Consider the following 23,474-nt stretch of genomic DNA (forward strand, 5'->3'; position numbering starts at 1 on the left):
GTAGTGTACGGTGAGGCCGGTCGCTAACCTCAGTTCGACTCGTCGACGCAGACGAGTCCAAGGACCCTCTTGGCCCAGGGAGCATTATCCCGATTGGCCCGTAGGTTTAGACACTCGAAGAAGATGAGAGAGAGAGAGAGAGCGAGAGAAAGACTGGTGCGAGAAAGAGACGATAACCTGCGTGTTACAAGTCATGTCTGAGGAGTCAGGATATCGAACGAGAGAGGTAACGAACTTGGAAATTTTTAGGTAGAGAAGTCTTGCCGGAGAGCTCACTGAAAGGAGAAATGAGAGAGAGAGAGAGAGAGAGAGCGCGCAGCGAGCTGAAAAAAAGAGCATAAAAAATGGGGAAAGAAACGAGACTGAGGGAGCAAGATGGACGATCGGTAGACATTTGGGAGAGATTCTAACGAGTCGACCTGTACAACAGCTTTTCTGTCCTTTTTTTCGTTAGTCAGCTACAACGTATGCGCAATTTCCGTCCTCAAGATAATGGATCAGTCAGCACCTAACTTTACTGGGAATTTTCAAAATCGATTTTCTTTGAGACAGTTTGACCATTAAAAAAAAAGCTCTGCCAGTCCGTGCAGGCCGATGGGAAAAATGGGCAGACATTTGTGTGGAAAATTTCACTTTCGAAATTTGAAGCCATCTCTCTCGCACTCGCGGTTGCGACATACCGACTGATCCATGTTCTTAAATGAGGTGAGGAAGTACATCGACCGTTAGATTCCCGTCCTCGTCAAGTCTCACAAACACAAAGATCGTTCACGGCAAAAGAAGTGGGGGCAGATTTCGTACGATGCGAGGCTCGTTTCGACGAGGGAAGGGGAAGGAGATTGAGGTGCGGTGAGTCAAGGTCACGTACTTGCGAATTTTTGGCGACGGTGGCGACTCCGTCGTTCAAGTTCGCGACTAAATCCTCCCCCCCCCCCCCCCCCCCCGCCGCCACCGCCGCCGCTCCCTTTCTCATCTTTCTTTGTGTACATCGGTTCGTGCGGTGTGTGCGCGTGTTTTGCTCGCAAAACTCTGCTGAGCCGTGCGAAACGGCACGAACGATAACCACCACCCGAACGCGACTCTCCTCTCCCTCGCTCTTTTCTCTCCGGAAATTTCGACCAATAGCAACCGAGGGACGATTCGCGAAAGTGTATTGCTGGTGGGGGGAAAAAACCATCGAAGCGTCTGGCAGGATAACGTTAGCCTAGGGCAGGACTTCCAACACTTGAGTCCCCGAGATCGTGGCTCCCTCTTTTCGCCACTTTACCGAACCGCCCTCTAACGGAAAGCTCGACGACCGTCGTGTGTAGAATTTCCAAGTTTTCGAACAAGGAACCTTAATCACTTGTCTGCTGGTCGATCTTGATTACTCGTTAATTACGCGGGTGTAGTTATCAATTTATGCATTCAACGACGAACCTCTCGTAATTTGCGTTGAAATAATTGTTACTCCTCCAGTTGAATAATACAATTACTCTTTGTGAGGGTAAATTGAGCATTCGCGGAGTTTTGAGGTTATGTTCATTTTAAATGGTGGAAATAATGTTCGTAGCAGAAATACAAATGAATATACGAGGATGAAAAAACATTGGAGTTGAATTTCAGAAGATTTTACTATTTTCCTTCCAAAACGAATTTCTGTATGCTAGATTTTAACTTTTAACAAAAGGCTGAGCAGAATTTCGGGCTCGGTTGTCGGCCTGATTTCAGAGAAATTAATTATTAAAGCCGGGTCGTTTTTGTGAAGGGATTTCAAAACGGCATACAAAAACCTAGCTTCCGGTTGCTATGAAAGGGCATATTTGCATGAAAATCCACGAAATATTGGAGGAAAAAACTGAAATTCATATACTTGACACTTGTAATAATCTAATACTTTCAAAAAAACGTTGCACTTATCGGCCTATTTTGAATGCAATATTAGATTTAATTTGCACTTCCGCCGTTGGATTTTCTGCGACTCGCTACGATAAAGAGACGCGACAGCAAGGCAGCAGCTGAGTGTATAGTCCTAACCTCAATTTGACAGATCAATGGGAAAGAGGTTAAACACTCGCGAGTGGTCGAGTTGGTCGAGTTGCAGAAGACTCGGAGAGCCGATATTGCTAAGTCGTAAACTCAGGGATACTACGCGAATCGTTGGACTGACTTTTTTCATTTATATAATTCAATGCGAACATTCATCTGAAGGATTACACATGAAAAATGTTAGTTACTAGAAATAATTTTTTTCCGTGTCAATAATATTGGATATTAGCGATGGTACGACTAGACTGAAGCGATAGAGTCACCTTGAATGTAGACGATTCGTAGTCGCGTAGGGGACAACAAGGGAGAAGTACAGATACGTACGTTCAGAGGTCACTTATCTGAGAGTTCTGAGGTCACGTTAGTCCCGATGTAACAAAGTTCTCGTTTTCTCGACAAAAATAACATCATCGGGACGGTGTGTTAAATGATAAAATCACACGGGATACTTGTTTGAGGCTTCGCTCATTGTCATCTTTGTACTAACCGGTTTTCAAACATGCTGCGAGTCGAAAGAGAAATGTCGTTCGACGGGAGCACATTGGAAATTAAGACCAACGTCGTTCGTCACGAGTAACGTGTAACGGGGAATGGGAAAAATACATTTTTCGTTTCTCGAGTGTTCTTTTCACCCGATAATCTTAAAATCAGTTTTTTGGACTAAAAAATATATCGTAACTGTTGTCACGGTTGTATAGGTTTGTTGCCGTAAGAGAAAAGTGTGTGCGACAATGAGTGCGCGAAGGAAAATCGAAACAGTGTTTATTCCGGTGATCGGGTCCCCAGCAGCCCGCGATTCGAGCCAATCGAGCTCAACGTGTCGACCGAGAAGCGTTTCGCTCGTAGTGTTTTCCACATTTGTGAACGTTAGAAGGCAAAAGTGAAGGATATTCATTACGAGGAACGACGTTACCTTTTTCGGTAGCGTCCTTCGGGCTTTTAATTCTTGCCCCGTTCGACTATTCGGTTCACTGCCAAGTGATTTAGCGCGCGAGAAAGGAGCCAACGAGGAGAATGGCGTATTTTCCCTCGGACTTGCTCCCCTCCGCCGTGGCCATCTCGTGGTAATTCGCCCGGTCCTCTCGACCGGTATCTGTTCGCCTTGCGAGAGAAAGTCACCTGCAAGGCATATGCTCTCGCGTATACCACGGGCCCGCGATGTCTTGACTTTTATGACGATGTCGAAACGACTCGTGTTGCGCAACGTCGAGAAAACTCGCGCGCATATCGGCACTCCTTCCCCTCTCCTCGTCCCTCTCGCCTTCCTTCAACTTCCTATCTTCGTGCGTTACAAATGGCAGAGAAGAAAAATCTATCGCAGCGATACACGAGGATTTGGGGCGCACCATTGGCGGGCACCGCGTATGTTCTCGACTTTCTCGCTCGAGTCCCTCCGATTTTACATCTCAAACGCTGTCTCAGTTACCGTTTTTATTCAGCTTTCGATTGCCAATCACTTCGTCATATATATTTGACAGTGAGCCACTATTTAGGCATTTCTTTGCGAATCGAGCATTACAAAATGGCGTCGCAAACGTTCGAATTGTTTTAACTCAATTTTCTGCAAATGTCACTCACATTTTTAGTTCACTCTTCACGCGTCAAAGTGTTTTTTGAAGACTTTCGTAAAACGCGTAACGAGATAAAAATTCGGAAGTGAGAATGAATTTCGCGTAATTACGTAAAGATTACTGAAAATTACATTCCCACAGCTGTCCTTCCGTTCGCCTGGTTTATATTCATTTTTCATAGACTCGCTGCGGTCAATTATTAACATCCGTTTCTCGGTAAGGATACCGTAAACTGGAGGAAGAAAAATATGGAGATTACTTTTTCAAAGTAGCGCAATTATCGTATTTTTCATTTTATATGATTTATAATATGCTGACGAAAGTTACGCGCGGTGACGAACGATCGTGAATGCCTAAGATTGGGTCGAAGAGCGAATGGTGGCTCACACGTATAAGCAAGCGCGGCGTGTGCGATACGGCTTCGCTAAAGTTTCACGGTCGCAATGTGTGGAGGCCGGGCCGGGGTAAACAAGCGAGGAGTGCGAATGTATACTATACGCGGTGGGGAAGCCGATGGGGGAGAAAAATCGACGTCGATAAAGTGACGTCGGTGGTGGGCATAGCCGAAAATCTCCGAGGCCGTTATAGGCAACGGTAGTTGCGTACGAGTTTCGCACTCACAAAATTGTTGAGGTGCGATGAGAAGTTGGGGAAAGAGCGAAAAGGAGGGGAAATTTGGGAATGAGGCGGCCGGCTGTAAAAGGAAATAAAAGGGGAGAAGGGTCGAAGGAGGAGAAAAAAACGTGATGGAGAACGAATCCTCTTTCCGAGGACGATAAAGATTTTTTTTTCTTACGAGCCTAGACGGTGTGGCGTTGTGGAGCTTCATTTACTATTATATTTGGCTCTCTCTCTCTCTTTGACTTTTTTTTGCTTCCTCATAGAGGAAGCTATGTGATGATGAAAAATTTTTTTTTCCAGTTTTCATTGTCAATGTGCTCAAAATGTTGCAAAACATCGAAAAATCATATCTAGAAAAAATGTCCGGATGCGTGTGTGGGTATGTTATGGCACTGCAAAATTCAAACGCTTATAACTCGAAAACGATTTGAGATACAGGGCTACCGTTTTGAACAGATGTTAATCTATACGAGCTCTTCATTCTCTGATAATTTTGTCAGAATTTGTAAAAAAAATACGAATCCTAAGGCGTTTTGAAATTTTCAAAAAAAGGGTTTCGACGCTCTAACTTCCGAAAATTTTAAGATTTATTACTGATTTTTTTTTTTCATAAATAGATTATCACGATAGGAAGGTTGGTATCGAATTTGGGAAGTATCGGTTGAGCGGTTTAAATTTTATGATTTTTTGAATTTTACGAAAATACGAGTTTTTCGAAAAATCGTCTAACCGCTTTGATTTTTTGAAATTTTGTAAGATATTGTGTACAAGTCTGTACTTCCTCTATACTTTCCAGCAAAGTTTTCGAAATTATTTAATTTAAATACTAAATAGAAAAACGATGAAAATTGAAAGTTGCAAAATGTTTTTTCTGATGGCTCGTTATTCAGTTGTAGGAGGATTCAGTATATAAGGCTAAAAAAGTAACAAATCGTTTTCACAAGCTTTTCGAACAATGCTGAAAGTGAGAAAATGAAAAATATAGCACCTCATATAGAGTAAGCTTTGAGCATCGTGCATCCTGACCACCTTGAGGAATCAATTTGCAAATTTTTATTTTAATTTTTCATTTTTTCACATTTGTAGCCTTTCCGAATCAGTAATTATGAAAATTTTATCTTAAGGAAGTTGAGGCATTGTAATGAAAATGATGTTATCGCTTTTAAACAGAGTGCATCTCATAAAGTGAAGTGTAAAAAAAAATCAGTTAAATTTTCAGACAGTTTAGGAGCGTCGTTGCTGAGAAAAATCAATAACAATTTGAGCCAAATAACATGTAATCTTATGGAAGTCAAGACACATTTAGTGATATCTCCGTTAAAAATGATGCTAAAAATATGAAATTTTTTGAGCAACATGAACGAGGCTTGCTGAATAATGTCAATTTTTTTCAGATTTATTAGGAGATTTGCTGAGATTATATTAATAATAATCTGTTTCCCGTGCAGTTTTTTGAGGCTAGGATCGTCACCGTTCGTGTTTTCGACTGAGCTTTCACCAGTTTTTCGTCTCTTTTTCCCCAACTTTTCTTCAAAGTGTATGCAACATTGCCAAACTGTAAACTGGCCTAACTTTTGAAAGGTACAGGTCATAACTTTTGGATAAAAAAAATGACTGTACAGCCTCAACTTCCTTAAGATGATGGATCAGTCGGTAATCACACCTCGAATTTTTGTAATTGAAACTCTTTGACATCGTTCGTCCGATTAAAATAATAAAAATGTCATCGTACGCAGCACGATCGCAAAAATCCGATGACATTTTTATTTTTCAAAATTTTCAGCTATCTCTCTCGCACTCACGGTTGTGGTTACCGACTGATCCATCGTCTTAAGATGATTTGACACTCCCGTGGGAAGTTGTGTAGAAATAAAATAAAAAGCACATTTCCTATATTTTATTCCTGATATTTCCCGTTTCTAATGACACGTTGTGTGTAGAACAGAATGAAACTTGAATACGTTGGAAAATGTAACGGTCGGAGGAGCTCACGAATGATTACTTCGAAGAAGATACCGAAAAGAATATTGAGAAAAAAAATACGATTCCAAATTTGCGGAAAGTATTCGGAGCTCTAAAACAGACAAGAGGAACATAAGGAAAGAAAGGAGTTCGTTAAAATTTCTAGGAACGCAGTAAAATTTGTGTCTTCTCTTCGTGCGTGACGAGTACGAAAATCCGTCACAACTAGCGTCGTTTCGGATACGGATGCGCGAGGAATTATATTGGGAACGTCGAAGAGAGTTTTGGCGTGCGTAAAAAAAGAGGCGATCAGGGCCTAGGACAACGAACGCGACGCGTCGACGCGTTGTTTGCCTGTAGCTCAAAGGCTCGCAGGGGAAGTCGGAGGTGGGTGGAAGCGGTGGCGGGCCAAGCGTATCTCTCCGCTCCCCTTTCTCCATCGAGAGAGACGGAAGTCTCTCTCGTTCTCTTTCTTTCTCAGAACATTCGTATTTTGACATTTGCGTATATTCGCACCAGCTGAAATTCGCCAAGCCAGGCGCACCGAACGCGCGAGCGCGTACACGCGCACACGTCGAATCTCTCCCGCGTCCTTGACTTCGGTCGGACGAAATAAGAAGGGAGAGCGAAAACGAGCAGCGGCGCGAGAGACTGCAGAAAAAATTCTAGCCGCGTCTACATGCGAAATATCGAGCGTAGGTCGTGGATACGATTTTAGCAGCGTTATCTTTCCCTCTTTCTCTCTTGCTCTATGTATACAAAGCTCCCGTCTTCAAATTATTATACCTCGCGCCCGCGCCTCCATATTGACATGACATAACTTTGCCACTCAATCTCGCGCTCTCTGCTGCCCCTCTTCCTCTTTCTCGTATTATACTACATAGCCACATTCTTACATAACTCGAGCCTTATGATCGTAACGAAACAGGCAGGAGACGACGAAAATACACGCGAAATACAATAGCTCTTGAACCTGTAGCATTCTCCTCTCTTTCGTTCCGCATTTTTATTCGTTAAAAAACATTTTTACGAATATACGAAAGAATTTCGGCCGACTTTAAAAAACACGCAATTGCAATGATCTCATGAATAAATATTTCTATTAAAATTATTTTCTCAATCTGTTTTCATTCTCGCCCGACGTACATATTGTCATTAGTTAGTCTTGTTCAGAATAACAATCGCCGAACCAACTGTTTCATACAATCGTGAAAAACTGTGTACGCCTTTTATTAGTTAAACCAACACTTAACGAATTCAAAATTCCGGGGAGGGATCCACTCTAATTAGACGGACAAAAAAGGGACTATTTTCAAGAATTTTTTTGACCGGTATAAATTATAAATATGGATATAAAAAGTGTTAGGCCTAAAAAATACACTCTTAAAATTCACAACATTTTTTTTATTTTTATTTTACTCGGCTTTTGAACAGAAAAATTGGGGAGATGACAGGTCCAAAAAAAAGATGGGTGTACGCTGTTGATAAAGTCTCTGCGGAATGTATGAAGGGAGAAAAAAAAATTGCTTAGATTCAATAAGTAAAATGACTGTAGTGCATGTCATACGATTTTTTTTTTTTCAAAACTGACAAAATGACCGTCATTTTTCCACAAACTACGAAAAAGTACGTTTTTTGAAAAAACAAAAAAGTTCCATTAAAAATTTCAAAATTCGTATGATACGCGCTATAGTTCTATGCAAAATTTTGGTAAGGAGCGGTTGAATGGTTTCGGAGATCGTATCATCGAACCGTCGAAAAACGTTATTTTGCGAAAAACGTGTTTAAACAAAGGCAGGTACGTATATATATTAGCGCGCTCAGACAGCCAAGTAAACGTCGCTTGCAAGCTGCAAGTACACTTGGACTGCTCAGATCCTCGTAAAATATGACACTTTTAAATATGTATACTTTCGAAAAATGCAATAAAACAAAATATTTATTTTCCTACCTTCGAAGTTTTTAGAAACGAGAACAAATATAGGCTCATTTTTCAGGCGAAACTGAGTCTTTTCATTTCTATATGTCACAAAAAATGCAAAAAAACGAAAAAACAATTATCCTCTCGTAGATGCCTGGTCAATAGAGTAGATTTCGATTTATACCGTTTCACCACGATGGACAACTTATTTCTGAAGTGCCTCTGAAGATTTGCTACCATCGATGAGTTAATTATCGATGTTCGGGCTTTAAAAAATCAGGAAATATTCTTCATAAATTGTAACGTGACGTCACAATCAATAAAATTCATTTACCATTACCTGCAGCGTCTGAAAAAGTGCTTAAATTTGGGCCTCAATGGTTCCGCCCTTAATGACTGTATTATCGAGACAATAAAATGTATTAGTAAGAATAATGGAGACGAAAAGAGGCATGAAGGAAGGTTCACCGATGCATCAGCTGTGACCTTGTCCCTGGCTTTCAAGAATACGCATAATTATTACTTCTCGGCTGGTTATAGCACACGGAATACCAGTAAAACTTGACTACTGTGTATTTTCAGTGACACGAGTACGAGGAAGCACAATAACTCGTGCCTCGTACTGGTACAAGGTGCACGCGACTCTCTGTGACCTCATGTACAAAATGACGAACGACCGGAGTCTTTCAATAGGCAACAGCAAAAAAAACCATTGACAAGCAAATTTTTCTCGATAATTCGTCATCGCGATGGTGATAATTATCCTTTTCTGTCACGTCTCAATGTCATTGGCACAATTTTTATATTTATTTGGTTGAAAACATTGAAAAAAATTTTCTCCATTTGTTGGTACGTTGCAGAACATTTGATTGTCGTTTGGAACATTCGTTGGAGTTTCAGACGTCGAAATATTCTTCGTTATTGAATTTTTCAACACGCTGTCTGCGGTTTTCGTTTAAGCCCCAATCCCCGACTCGCTTCGGTATTGGTAAACTGCTGTTTTTTTCTCAGTGCTGTTTCAAAATTTCGGGTGCGCGAAGAGCGAGAGGGGAAAAACTGAAAGAAAACACTGAAAGGACGTCAATGCAAATGAAATATATGGAGGAATGAAAAAATGTGTCGAGTGCGACAATGTTTCGTTATTATTTTATGTGTCTTACTCAACAAACAATTTGTCAGGTGTTCCTCTTTGTTGTGGATATAGCTCGTCAAAATGTCGGCGGACTTGATATTCGTGGTCGTACACATTGAGACGTCAGTTCCCCCAATGACGTTCAGAGACGCTTTTTCTCTTGTTTTCCTTACAGCAGTCTTGCCTCGAGCAGAATTTCGTTGCGGGAAGTGAAACTTCCACTGTTATGTGTGCTAACGATTACGAAATATTTTTTTTCGCCTCCGCTCTCCCTCTCTCTCTCTCTGGGATTTTCGTAACTTTGTTGTAGCACAAAAAAAGAGGAGAGAAAGGCTGCCTTGGCCCTTAGATTATAGACCTCGGCATTTGATCGAATCTTGGCATTTGAAACGAATACTATTTTAGGCATCGCGAGGCCCGATGTTTTCGATGTCGAAAGAGAACGGAGAGGAAAAAATCCTCGGAGATAATAAACCGTTCGGAAAGTTTTGTCATCGTCGGAGCGGTTTTAGCGGAGCGTATAAACGAGATTATTGATTATTGACAAGAACAACGAATCACATGAATAATGAACGAGGGAAAAGCATGATTGTAGAAAATGGAATTTAATGCGATACGAATTCAAGATGCTGCATTGATCATTCGCGCTCTTGGGATCGACCAACACCCCTTCGAACGACAAGTTAATTTAAACTCGATCCAAACTGCGAAGAATTCGATGAAGTTTCGTCGGAACACCGTAAACCAATGAAATTAATGAAAAACGAAAAGCGAACATTTGTTCCTCCTAATAATTTGAACCTACGGATAATTCGAGGTGAAATTTATTTTTAATAAACAAATGCATAACTCGACGAACAGCGAAGAAGAAGAAGATAACAAAAATAAATATTCAAAGTGGCTCATTTCGAGGTCTCAGACGTCGAGTAAGTTTCAAATTAGACACGCGTGAATATCCCGCGTCCGTGTGCGTGTGTGTACATTTCGTCAGACGTTCCGTAGAGTGAACTCCGAATATCGTCTCCGCGTATATTCGAACATATGGGAGCGAAGTACATAGACGCATGTGCGTCGACTAATACGCGAGGTCGATGCATCAACACATATTTGGAAGATCGACTCCTCGGCGTTGCTGTCGTAGACAGCGAGATCTCCTGCTCGTTGGTCCTGGCGTAGTTGCCAAGGACACTGCAAACAATTTTGTGCTCTCCGTGCTGGCGTTCCATACGGTGATCTCACGTCTTTGCATAACCCGACTCAACCGAGGCCGAGTTAGGCGCGCCACGCGCCTACTCAGACAACTATTATCATGCCGGCCGGCCGGCTGGCCGGCCGGCTCGGCGTCACTGTTACGTTTTATTTCGCTTTTCTTATTCCCAGGGAATCGCCTTTTTACATGCGCTATCGTTCGAAAAGCGTTCATTTCGCTCGATGAAAGTCGTCGGACTGAGTGCAACAAATTTTCAGCACGAATTATTTTTATAATGATTCGTTATTTAGACGGGAAGAAACGATTGGTGGAAATATATTTTTCCAAAATCTCGAGCAAAATAAACTTCGTACAATTCTGTTGATTCAAGATTCGGTGACGAGTGGATTTTGTTTGAAAATGTTGGTCAACTCTCGATTTGGAGGAGGGGAAAAAACACAGCTGGGACATATTGAAAAGTAACGAGTTTCCGTACGCTTTTCAACCGTTTCGATAACTCCTTTGGAGAGAGCTTTTTTCGAAGATCGAATTGCCGGTGATCGACCGCGCCATTTCGTAAGAGACGTCGGTCCATTCTATCAACGCGACTATGAAAACTTATAAAAATACTCGTACCAGAGTACGTCTATATTTGTGTACGTATGCACGAAGAGGAATTTTGGCTCGTCCGTGTTTTGTGTTGCCGGGCACGGAAATACGTGCCGAGTCGGCTCGCGCGTCAACTTTTACGCAATATTCGAGCGATTACGCAAGCGCCCGGGTGAAAAAGTGCCGAAGATCTCCGTTGAAGATTCGCGCGAGGGGAAATTCCGAGGCGGAGTGACGGATCGCGGAGAGGTGGAGATTTTTTGCGCGCGGCTCGATTCCCAATGACGATCGACGCGCGTTACGACGCTGTGTCTGGCGATACAATGCCAACCACACATCTTCACCGACGTGCTACACCAATGGGCCGATACATGCGCGTCTATTAATTATATAGAAACGTTCGGTGGCCGTGAATCGTCAGCTCTTCAACCGCGTAATTGTTCGGCAGCTAACCGGATAACTTAGATTTCGATAATAAGAGACGAACTTGAGATAAGAAGCTTCTTTTTTCTGTCACCTTCCTGGGGAACGGTTCGTCGAAGTGTTTTTTTTATTTTTTTTTTTTTTTTTTGACGTTTTCGAAAATAGTCCCCGTCGACACAATCTTTCTCTGTGTCACCCGAGAATTTTTCACCCTCGTAAATCCGACGAGTTATAAGATTTAAAGAGAAAAGAAAGCTCGTACAAACAATGGCGTGAATTTGCTTGGTCGTATACGCGTACGAGTCCTCTTGAATATTGAGACGTCGCGCAGAGAGGCGAGGTAGGCTCCGATGTTTTAATGCGGCCTGCGATACCTGCGCGCATGATTAATTATCCGTTGGTCCTTCCCACCGTAATTAATTCGACGGTTGTGTACGATCGATAAAATCGGAATTAATTTAGCGACTTGGTGTGCAGTTCGGAGAGCGGGAGCGAGTACGATCGAGTAAGGAATATTCGCATGAATAACTCATCAACTCCTTTATCTATCGCATATGTTTGTATTAGCAAGCATCGTAATGTATGCGGACCGCGCGTTCCTTCTGCCGCGCGTTTTCATTCGAGTATATCTGACGAAAAATATCGGAGCAGGAAGTGCAGAGGATCGATGACAGTAGAACGACGCGAAGATCGAAAATTTCGGAAAATTTATTTGCTAATGAGTTTCATTTGCACGAGCTTTGCGGCCTTTTACAAAATTTACGTTATTTTCATACGTCCTAACAATAACAACAGCACTTTCCTTCTCTCCTTTTCCACATATTATTTCTGTTTCTCTAAAAAACTGGCGGAGCTGCACGTTAATTTCTCCCCTCAACGTATTTATCAACTCTTCCCTTGTACCCATGTTTAGCCTCTTTTGTCCACACTTCTATTTTGTTTTCTCTGCTATTGACTGCCTTCCTCTTTCGCAAATGATTATATGTCCCAATGTTTCATTTTCATGCTTGCACATCCTGCACGTTTCTTCATTTTTTTCTTTGACGTTTTTCGCCTCCCAGTACTCCCAAGGTTTATCTTCATTTTCAATTATTTCTGTATGTGTGCACACGCTGAGTTTTGTTTCTCGTTATTAAATTTATCAAAAATTTTTCAACACTACTTTCTGTTGTTTTTGTCTCTCTTCTTTTGATGATCGTAGATTTCTACTTCTTTTAGCACTCTTATGAAATCTTTTCCCCACTCTGACGGTTTCTTATTTGCTGTCCCTCGAGTTGCCTCCCTTGAACATATGTTTTTAATGCTCTTTCTCTGATTTTATACTCCAAGGCTCGTTAGAATGTGTCAAAAACCTTGTTCGGTTTTACCTCTGGAATCGAGGACTCGCGAAACGTTAGATATTCGAACAGAAAGTGCCAGAGAATTTCTATCGGTTGTGAATCTCGTGTGATCGACGAATCAAAAGCGTTTCGTTCGCGTTCCCTTATTCCACGTAAGGAAAGACCATTTAACGTTACTTTTTGTGTCGCTTCCTCTTCCGCGAGTGTCGTCGATCGTGGAATAATGGACAAATTGCTAAAATTAAGGCTCGCGAGAGCCTTCGGAGTGGTACGCGAAGCTTCCGGGTGCGCGCGAACACACCGGCCGAGCAAATTCAAAGTCCATTTCTCGATAGGCGAACCGGAGAACGCAGGAGAAGAAAAAAGTGAACTATGCCGGAGCTGTCTCGCGCGCTCGACAAACCCACTCGTACGCGAAGCGACGATTTACGTGGTTTTACCAATTGGAACGCCAGCTAAAATTCTCACCGCTCGCGTTCGACCTTGCGGGACCGAATCGCTCTAGACAAATCGTTCCCCCCAATTCCAGCACAAAACGGTTGAATTTTTGAAGCTTCAGCGATTATTTTCGCTCGAGTCCCTCGCAGCGAAAGCTCAGCCCCACACGGAGAGACTTTTATACGAATATTTCGGATGAATTTGCTAGAAAAGTTTGCTATGTTTTATAGCAGCGCTGTTCTATATCGCCATTCAATTACATTTCACCAAAGTGCATAGTAATTTTGATGCCGAAAGCAGGTGTCTCATATTTCTATGTACGACAGGCAAAATTTAGGTCTGCGACATTCTTACATCGAACGATGCATCGATATCCGAATGTCACTCGCGTCTTTGGCGAAATGTTAAAAATTGGTGAATCGGGCTGGACAAATTGCTTGAAATTTTACTATGTGCCACTGGTCAATTTTCATGTTTATACGGAGCAACGCCTCGTATATAATTGGTATGAGCGCATGAATTTTGCTATATGTTATTGCGCAAAATTGAGTGCGGTAAAAGGGAAAATACGAAACTAAGCAATTTTTCGAATAGCACAGAGAAACGACTGCTACGTTATCTCCTAAATTTTCATCAAATCATTTCATTGTTTACCATGTTTTTGATGAAAATTCGCTCGGTGTTGATTTTTTATATAGTACAGCGCGTTATTTACTATGAACTGTGGTAATGGTTCCCCAAACTTTTGCATTATTTGACACACTCTGTAGCGATTATTATTATAATATCGATGTGGTCCGACGTTACGATAAAAACATAGTAATCTTTGCTACGAAAGTCTCTCCGTGTACATTTGCCCATCGACCCGTGATCAAGGTCGACGATCATCGCTCCACGATTCACCTGAAACAAGTGTGACTGGACGACAAAGACATTTTGAAAAGCGTGAAAAACTAGTCGTTCGTGTAAGCGAAAAGAGACTCATCGTTCCTAGTACTTTATTGCAAAGGTCCTCGCCCAAGAAGCGAAAAACGATCGGGCAGCAGTCGATGCTGAGGTTGAAAGGCACGAGCTTGTACAGTGCAAATAAATTTTCCGTAACGGATAACGGCCCGTGCGGCTCGAGTTTCGAGTCTCGGTGTGCGGAGCGAGCGGCGCACAGCTGGGAGGTTAACGAGTGTGAAAAACATAAAAAAATCGACGTCCATAGGCACGGAAATCAGTCGAAATGTGTAAAATATCGAAAATATATAAGTGTATTTTGAAACAGAGGACGCGAAGACGCGTATTGCAGTTAGTAAGCATATATAGAGAAGAATGATTTCGCGCTCGTGCAGTCAGGGCCACCGTGACCTCAGCTCGCCCCCACCCGCCGAGTTTTCCTCTACAGAACGAGGCTCGAAGCGCCCGAGCGTCCTCGGAGTACGAAGCGGGCGGCGAAACAGTCCATCGGGGCAAAAGGGGAAAGGAGAGAGGGCGCGAGGCAGCGGCGTAGGAAAGGAGGAGAGAAGGAAGGAGCTGCATAGAAACTGCAGCGGCGCGTTGCATATCGCGTATAGAAAAGCCGCCAACCACGACCGGTGCCTCGGAGCGTTAGTTAGGACGATAGGCAGCGGGGATTGGAAAAGGGACACGTGCCAGTAGTGACGTCACGCGGAGCGAACCGCTCTTCACGTCGCCCGGCCCCGGCCGGCCTCATCCTACTATACTTTTGCTGCATCGCAACTCTCCCCCCCCCCCCCCCCCCCACCCTTCGCCGCTGCTGCCGCAACGTTCCCGCTTCCACCTCCGCCGCTGCTCCGTCGCTGCACACGCGCGATCCCCGCGCGACGCTGCTTCGTTGCTGCAACGAGAGGATAAACTCGCGGCGAGGGGCAGGCTGGGGGAAACAACGATAGAGTCATACCAGCATTCGTACACGTTTTAGCAACACACCAGTTCACAACTACGTACTAGAAAATGTGAGAAAACGGCGCGTGCACTCGCACAACTTTACCCACTTTCGAGGTCTCGATCGTCTCTCTCTCTCTCTCTTTACTCTTTTTTCATTGTTTTTTTTCTCGATATCTTCCGTCTCTTCACGCGAATTGACGCCTACGTACGTTGCGTCGCATCCAAACTTGCGGAAATCGAGAGACGATAAGATTTTTCAATCTTCGGATAAGAGTAATCCCCCTCCCCGCTGTGCTATTCAGGTACTACGCTCATGCACAGGCTGTTTTTCTCCATCGCTTCTATTCGAACAATCGTCTATACTTGTTCCCGAGGTATTTTCCTGCTGACCTCTTTGACGGACCGTCGTTGTTAATTTGCCGTTCGAGGGAGACTTTCGTTCCCAATCCAAGGAACCGGAGTAACTTATTTCGACTAGTTTTCTCTTTGCACCGACAAAAATATCGATTCCGGCGATTCTTTTCGATCGAGTTTTGCATCAAATTGAAAGAAATAAAATGGTCCGCGATGCGCGATGCAGCATTAAAAAAGAAACGCGTGGACTCGCTGAAAGGGTATTTTTCATCGAAATCAATGATAAAATCGTACAATGGTTTTTTTTTGCAAATGTATAATGACCGATTCGAGATCCGCGGTTGAAATTTGTGACGAGAGTTGGGTTACTGTAACAGGCGAGCCATGCAAGGCCGTGTGCGATAATATACAGGGACACGAGAGTAGCCCGTGGGGCTACTCTGCATGTGTGTCGAATAGAGGATGCTTCGTAGCCGTTTGGATACTATTATTAGGACCGAAAGTTCGTGCTCCAGAATGATCGTGCTGGTGCACATACAAGCGCGCACGAAACAAAAATGCATCGTAGTTGAACCAACCCTCTTTCTCTATTCGTCTCTTCGTTCCTAATGAGCTTGCCAGATACGGTTAGAGAGAGGCGCGGCGAGAAATCGCGCGCGGGTCTCTTGGCTCGATACGCGATCATCTTTGCAAATCTTTTTCCGTCCGTGTTAATTTTTCCTCTGTGCCTTTAAGCAATATCGTTCGTACAACTTTTTCATTTTTCCATTCGTCAAAAGCTCGTATTTTTTCCGTTTTTTTCAACATTTTTGTCAAGGTACCCCACTCGAGTTATCTTCCGAAAAGGGAAAAACGTCCGTGAACGACTTTTGATGCGAGAGAGCTCATTTTATCATTTTACATCAAACGAAACAACGAGGCTCCTCGCAATTGGGTCAGATCCGACTTAGCCGCGGTTGTGTCACGTAATGTCGCCGTTGTTTCTTTTTTCGCGAGCATCCCCCTTATCGCAGTTCAAAGGCATATTAACTCTTACTCTCATCTCGCAAGACCTTCAAATCGGTATTTTGTTTTTGCTTCTCTTCGATTCGGTCGATAATTTATGAATTTTTGATATTTTTCCATCACTTTCTCGAGTTTATTCGGATTCGATAGATTTTTTATAACCTGCCAACAAAAATGGCCTCTTAATCGAATTCACGTTAGATGCGCACCGATCGAACCTTTCTCGGATATGTTAACGGAAAATTAATTTAAAGAATGCTCGGTCGTATTTGAACTACTTACCGGTGAGTTGTTTTCGACGAGAACGCGATTATTTCGGGACCGAATCTGCAATGATACGAAAAGGTAAAAAATTATACGAGTAAACTTAATTGTCGAACCTTAATTTATAAAGATTTGTCAAAGAATTTTTCGAAGCTCGTTCTAAATATTTATCCTCCAAATTCGTCGTTTTCTGCGCAAAATTTTGTCCAATCGATACTTTTCGATACCAATCGATATTTTTTTAGCTCACTCCCGTTGTTAAAATCGTCATGATCGGCAGTGTCATTTGTGGAGATTGCTTCTCTATTTTCATACGAATAGAGATGGAAGAAATTCGAACGTGAGTGCGAACGAGAGCGAGAGAGAGAACTACGACGAAGTGTGTGTTGCGCGCGAGTAGTCCGAGCCAAGATTAGAGGCAAGCGATAATACCTCAAGGTTCGAAACTGAGCGGTGTGCAACAAGCGGGCGTTGAGAAAAAGAGAGAGGAAAAGAAATAGAGAAAGAAAAAAGATAAAAGATGTCTGAAATGCAAGATTAGACACTTGTCGTGCTGAAAAAAAGGTAAGACAAGAGAATGTAAAAAAAAGAGAGGTTCGATGACGTTCGTTTTGTTTGTTTTGGAACGCCAGATGCGATATAATGCCATCTCGTGGTTCGTGACAATATTATGACTTATGACGCGGCGCACGCGCGGTTCGCTCAGGGCCTAATCGTTTAACTTTAACGGGAATGGGCGAGAGGTGGAGGGATTCGCGTCAAGGTTTCTGCTCCCTGGGAACTGGGAAGTCCTATACGTGACGAAACTAGAGAGAAAATCCGCTTTGTTTCGTTAACGATGACGAAGTAGAGAAAAATGAAGGAGCGAATAAAATAAATATCAGTAATTGGTCGTGGCCTTGGTCGACCTTGATAGGACAAAGGAAAAAATCGGGTCTCAAGGTGCGAGCGCTCGGTGTGAAGCTGGCTCATAAACAAAGGCCGCAAACTGTGTTATCGAAGAAATTACGAGAACACGTTTTCTACCGGAGAGTGAAAAAAACATTGTGAAAAACGCGTAAAAACAGAGCGAACCGACTGCGGTGTGGGTTCGAATGACGAAATGAAAACTGAGGTGGCCCCGTTGTTTTCCCATATGTTTTTCCGTTTCATTCCGCTTCCCATGGTCGGGCTATATCTCGTCTCGAGAAACTTTGAAAAGAGAAAACGAGTTTCTAAACGATCGATAAAGATCGCGCATAGCGCTGCTTTTATCGCGTTTCTGAAACTCTTCCCTGGCGCGCTCGTGGAATATCTTGCGTGCGTGGAATCGAGCAATCGTATACGGATTTACAATTATACACGATAAGTGTAACTACTCTGTTGGGCGTTGAAAAAAAATCGAATGAAGAAAAACACGAGCCGAAGAAAAACGACGTGTGTGAAAGGAAAATCGAGGGAGAGAGGGAAAACTTTCACTCCACAAAGACGAAGGGGGCAAAAAGAGATATAATTCGTGCAAGAAAAGCAACGAGTTTTTCACGAAGCGACAGAGACAGAGAAAATACCTGCACGCGCGTACACGCACGCGGCGGTACCTCCCTCAAGGTTAGGTATTCCACCACCAGAGGGAAACTTCCTCTCTCCTTCTCGCTCTTCCCCTCTATTTCTGTTTCTCCTCTGCAAAACAACTCTTTCTCTCTTTATATATATCTCGCTCCGTAAGCATTTAATTCCGTTTCGTTTTACCCATGCATGCCATAATTGGCTCATAAACAAAGACGAGTGAGTATTACACAATTCCGTATCAACGTCATCAACGATTCTTGTCTCGTTCGATGACATGTTTTCATTGAAATTAATCCACGGAATAATTAACGCAGAACACGACTATTATAATAATGAGAGTTTCATGTGAGGATAGACGAATAACTTTATCACGAGGAAGACAAAACAAAACATTGAATTTCTTACGAAGAACAAATAATAATCGGATCGAAACTGTTTTGTTGCCGAATAATTATCATCTTTTTTGACAGCCGTCGATGATTTCGTCAGAACGAACCTTAAGGAGGGTGGCTACATTCGTCAAAATGATAAGAAATTTATCGAATTTGGTGATAATGTTCTTCAACATCAAGTGCGAAGACACAATTTTTTTCAAAATTTTCTTCTCCTTGGTTATCGAGTACTTACGCATTAAAGCAGATTTCTTATGCCCGGAATGTATATAGAAACGCTATGCTTGTACACGTGAACTTTAGTGATCAATTACTCGATAACTGTACAGAAGAAAAATCTTAAAAAATTTGTTTTCTCAAATTTAGCACTAAAGATCACCAAATTTTATTAAATTCTTATCATTTTGAAATTTTTTATGTATTTAACGTGGTTTAGTATGGCAATATTGTATCGTCGCTAGCCACCCTCCTTAAGGAGGGTGGATCACGAAATCAAAATAATCACAATTTGATAAAATTTGGTGATAACATTCTTTGGCATCAAGTATACAACTAAAATTTTTTAAAAATGTATAATGTGTAAACTCTATGCTTATACGCGTGAACTTTAGTGTTCAATTACTCGAGAGTTATGTGGTAGAAAAATCTAAAAAAATTTATATCGTCTTATATATTTTTGAAGAATACATTTATCAAATTTTATTAAATTCTTATTATTTTTAACATGGTTTAGCATGGCAACATTGTATCGTCGCGATCCACCCTCCTTAGGGAACATCATGCGTTACTTGTGATTGAAAAAAGCAACTGAACTTTTTTGCTCTTTTCATTATCAAAGAAACCATTAAAATTTGTTCTCGTAATTATTAAAATTATGTGTAACTTATTTGTTGAGATTGATCAATTTTTAATATTATGATAGCGGTTAAAATACTTTCGTAGTTAAATCGTCAAGCAAAATGTGACAACAGCCATATTCTCTATTTACATGCGCATGCATATCTATATTTTAAACCAGCTGGCTCACGGTGTTGTCAAACCTTCCACCGTTTGTGTAGTCATTACTCGTTAACCTCAAATAAGTGTTTTTCTTTTTCCATTCCCAAGTAAAACGAGGGTGAAAATTGATATCCAAAGACATTATATTTTTTTATTCTCGCTTTTTGCTCTCTAAAGTTGGGAGGATCCTATTTCATTAAATCCAAATCGTCGTACAGGAAGTGTGCCTGCGATAAGAGCCTGTGCAGAAGGCTTTAAAAAAATGTGATTTTCGTTAATTGTTTTCTCAACAACTAGACGGAAGATCCTACAAGAATTCCGGGAACAGATGCACACTGTATATTTTTAGCATATTTCCAAATTTCAACTCGTAAAGTTGGAATTTTCGATTTTCATTTGATTCACGTTAAGGAGTTTCGGTACAAAAGTCTAAATGTTAAGAAATTGATGAAATTTGGTGATAATGTTCTTCAACATCAAGTGCGAAAACACAAATTTTTTCAAATTTTTTTTCTACTTAGTTATCGAGTAATTACGCATTAAAGCAGATTTCTTATGCCCGGAATGTATACCTATATATATGGAAACGCTATGCTTATACACGTGAACTTTAGTGATCAATTACTCGATAACTGTGTAGAAGAAAAATCTTAAAAAATTTGTATAGTCAAATTTGGCACTGAAGAATATGTTCACCAAATTTTATAAAATTCTGAACTTTTTGAATTTTTTAATTTTTTTAGCATGGGTTAGCATGGCAACATTGTATCGCCTGTACCGAAACTCCTTAACTCCCTTATAATCGATTATCTATTTTAAAAAATCACCAAGCCAATTAAAACACAGAAGAACTCGACAGAAGCGAACGATCGATAAACGCCGGGCAAAAATTCATTAGTATTCATCGTAGCGATTTTAGACTCTGCTGTTTTTTCTCCTTGACAATCATAACGACGATTGATGCGCGTGGACGGAGAATGTAACACGGGTCGTCGTGAAGCGGGAATGATCGACGTTGAAGGCTATGTTGAAGCTCGAAGCTGCTCGAAGCGCGTTTGTGGCCGTTGACCGATATATTATTAGATTCATAAAGGGGTAGTGGAGCGCGCTTCAAGGTTATGCTTTAATCCTCGATATTGTCAATACCACGCTCAAGTACGCGAACCGTTATTTTCGGGGCGGGAAACTTGTTGATTAACAATTTTCAAATAGATTCCATTGTTTCAAACTCATTCGCGACCGCTCTGTCAGCCTACGCAGAACGATGGCAAAAATCGACTGACAGAGCCTTTTTTTAATCGGTCAAATTGTGTCAAAGAATTTCGATTTCGAAATTTGCAACCATCTCTCTCGCACTCACGGTTGCGATATACTGACTGATCCATCCTCTTAAGGTAAGAGTCGCGCGACTCTATGGTCAAATGACTATTTATTAATCGTCCAAATAAAATAGGTTATAAGAAAGGTTTTCTGTATTGAATAAATCTTAGGGCAATTTAAACTGTATTCGTATAAATTTACACAAGATCATATTTAATAATTTATGATTAGAAATATCTTATGATTGCTTATTTGACTCGGTTTTTCAATATATACATATTTATATATATATATATCGGTTTTCTTCTCACCTGACAGTCGAAAGATATCCTAGCCTCCAAACTCGCCGACTATCACGAAAAGTATCATATATGTATACATCATGGCAGTCGATTTCCTGCCATTTTCTCAGTTTTCATCGAGATTATTCTAAAAATTCTCTTCGAATGAGTCGATGGCCCTATATTTGTATGTTCTTACATTGGAATCTTAATAATATAATCTACGAGGAGCAATTTTAACATAAACTGTATCTAATCGATAAGGAAATGAATTCTGCAATCATAGTGTTGGCGGGATGGGTTTCTCATAAGATGCCGTGTTATATTTCTATTTTTGATTGTAAATTTCTTGATATGATCTTCGGTAACTTATTAATTAAATCCTTCAGGCATATGAAAGTTTATCACGTAAAAATGATATAATTAAAAAATGACGAGTTCATCTGATATCGATTGTCGCGCGACTCCTACCTTAATTAAATGGTAAAAGAGTCTCAAATAGCGATAAACATTAATCGATCAAGATCTGCTGATCAATTTTAATATTTTTCGACAGCCTGACACGAGATTCGGAATACCAAACATGAAATAATTAAAAGGGCTGAAGACGAATTCACGAATACTTGAAAAATCTCGCTCTTTTTTGTCCTGGAATCGTCTCACGGGCCATCTCCCTCCCCATCTCAAAGACACAATTTTCGCTATCATCGCGCACTGAGAATTTGGCCCAAAACCAAAACATCGGACGAATGGAGACTCTGTCGGGAGTCAAGGAGTTTCCCTCCAGATCCCAGAGCGTGGTCGTCATGATTTGCGTTAATTTTTTGGTGTCCGGCCTACATAACCTCGCCCAAAATAACCATGAAGAAAAAAACCGATGAACAATACATGAACGGAATAACCGCGAGAATAATAAATAATCGTTATTCGAAATGACTTTCAAGTTTGTAATCACTGGAATATGAAGAATAATTGAAATATTCATTTGAAGCATTGATTTTCATCGGACTTTCATAACTAGATTCGAAATGCTTCATTATAAATTTATTGTTTATTATTTTTAACATGTTTAACTTCTCGAGATGTCTCGAGAACACCCAGCACCCTGCATTTTTTTTCCTCCTTATTGATAGGTTCGTGTGTGTGTGTGTTTTTGTTTGTTTGTTTTGGGATATTAGAATTATTTTGTATATCGCGATATTATTCATCACGACAATATTGTTCATCGGTTTTTTGTTAATGGTTATTTTGAGCGAGGTTGTTTACGATGGGGACCAATTTTTTTTTTAGGAGCGTAGCGTGCCATAGCTGGAATAAATATATTTGGATTGCCAAATGGATAGAGTCTCCACCACGCGAAAGAATAAATAAATAAATAAATAAATGTTTCACCTTTTTCTTCTGTGGATGCATGTCTTCGAGGTAATCAGGAACGATGCCTTCGTCGAGTGCCCCGTTTGGTGTGCCCTCGAAGGGTAAGCCGGAAACGATTCCGGGATATGCGAGCTGATTGTGCGATGGATGCTGGGCCGGGATCGGCCATATTGAGCCATTGGTCGGAACGCCATCTTCGCTGAGCGACGGACTCGGAGTTCCGGTACGCCATGAAGCTCCGCTGCTGCTGCTGCTTGAGGCACCGCCGGCGCTCGGTGAGCCGACCATCGGGGCATTGGTTCCTTGATCGCCCCAAGAACCTTTAACGGATAATGGAGCAAAAAAAAACACAAATACGAACAATTAATCGAGTGTAACCGCACGTGGAATACGGGAAAAAGGGGTTTATGGATTTTTCATTGTATTCGAGAAAAATGATCGAAAATCCCGTCAATTCCGGCACTCGGAACGACTCGAAATAAAAGGAATCATTTTTTATCGAATAACCTGAATTCGAGGTTTGATTGAATTTACGTGTCAAAATTCATAATCGGATGTGGAAATTAATGGAGGTTTATTCGCATGCTCGGTGAAAGGAGAACGAAGAAAAGTGAGGGAAAGAAGAAGAGAGGGCGAGAAAATGAGCGTTTGAATGTCTTTCCATTTGTACACACGGATACTTTTCTTTACGTGGTGCAGCAGTCGGAGATTGAAACGAGAGACAGCTCGTTGCTCCCTAAGAAGCGAAAGTCTCATATATATGTGTATATATATATGAATTGGATCGCAGTGAATTTATGTATACTATAT

At 41.5% G+C, this 23,474-nt stretch overlaps 1 protein-coding gene across 3 annotated transcripts in view; it reads right to left on the reverse strand.

Annotated features, from left to right (window-relative positions):
* Positions 1 to 23,474, reverse strand: part of LOC122411446 (Glucose transporter 4 enhancer factor) — a 120,578-nt gene that overhangs the window by 25,073 nt on the left and 72,031 nt on the right. For all 3 annotated transcript variants that reach the window (XM_043420217.1, XM_043420219.1, XM_043420218.1), the window contains exons 4-5: positions 22,683 to 22,984; positions 16,769 to 16,813 (exon numbers count right to left, since the gene is read on the reverse strand). In XM_043420217.1, coding sequence (XP_043276152.1) covers positions 16,769 to 16,813; positions 22,683 to 22,984 — 347 coding nt within the window. The remainder of the gene's footprint in view (positions 1 to 16,768; positions 16,814 to 22,682; positions 22,985 to 23,474) is intronic.

The sequence above is a fragment of the Venturia canescens genome, chromosome 5 (genome assembly GCF_019457755.1).
Source record: "Venturia canescens isolate UGA chromosome 5, ASM1945775v1, whole genome shotgun sequence".
Lineage (NCBI taxonomy): Eukaryota > Metazoa > Arthropoda > Insecta > Hymenoptera > Ichneumonidae > Venturia > Venturia canescens.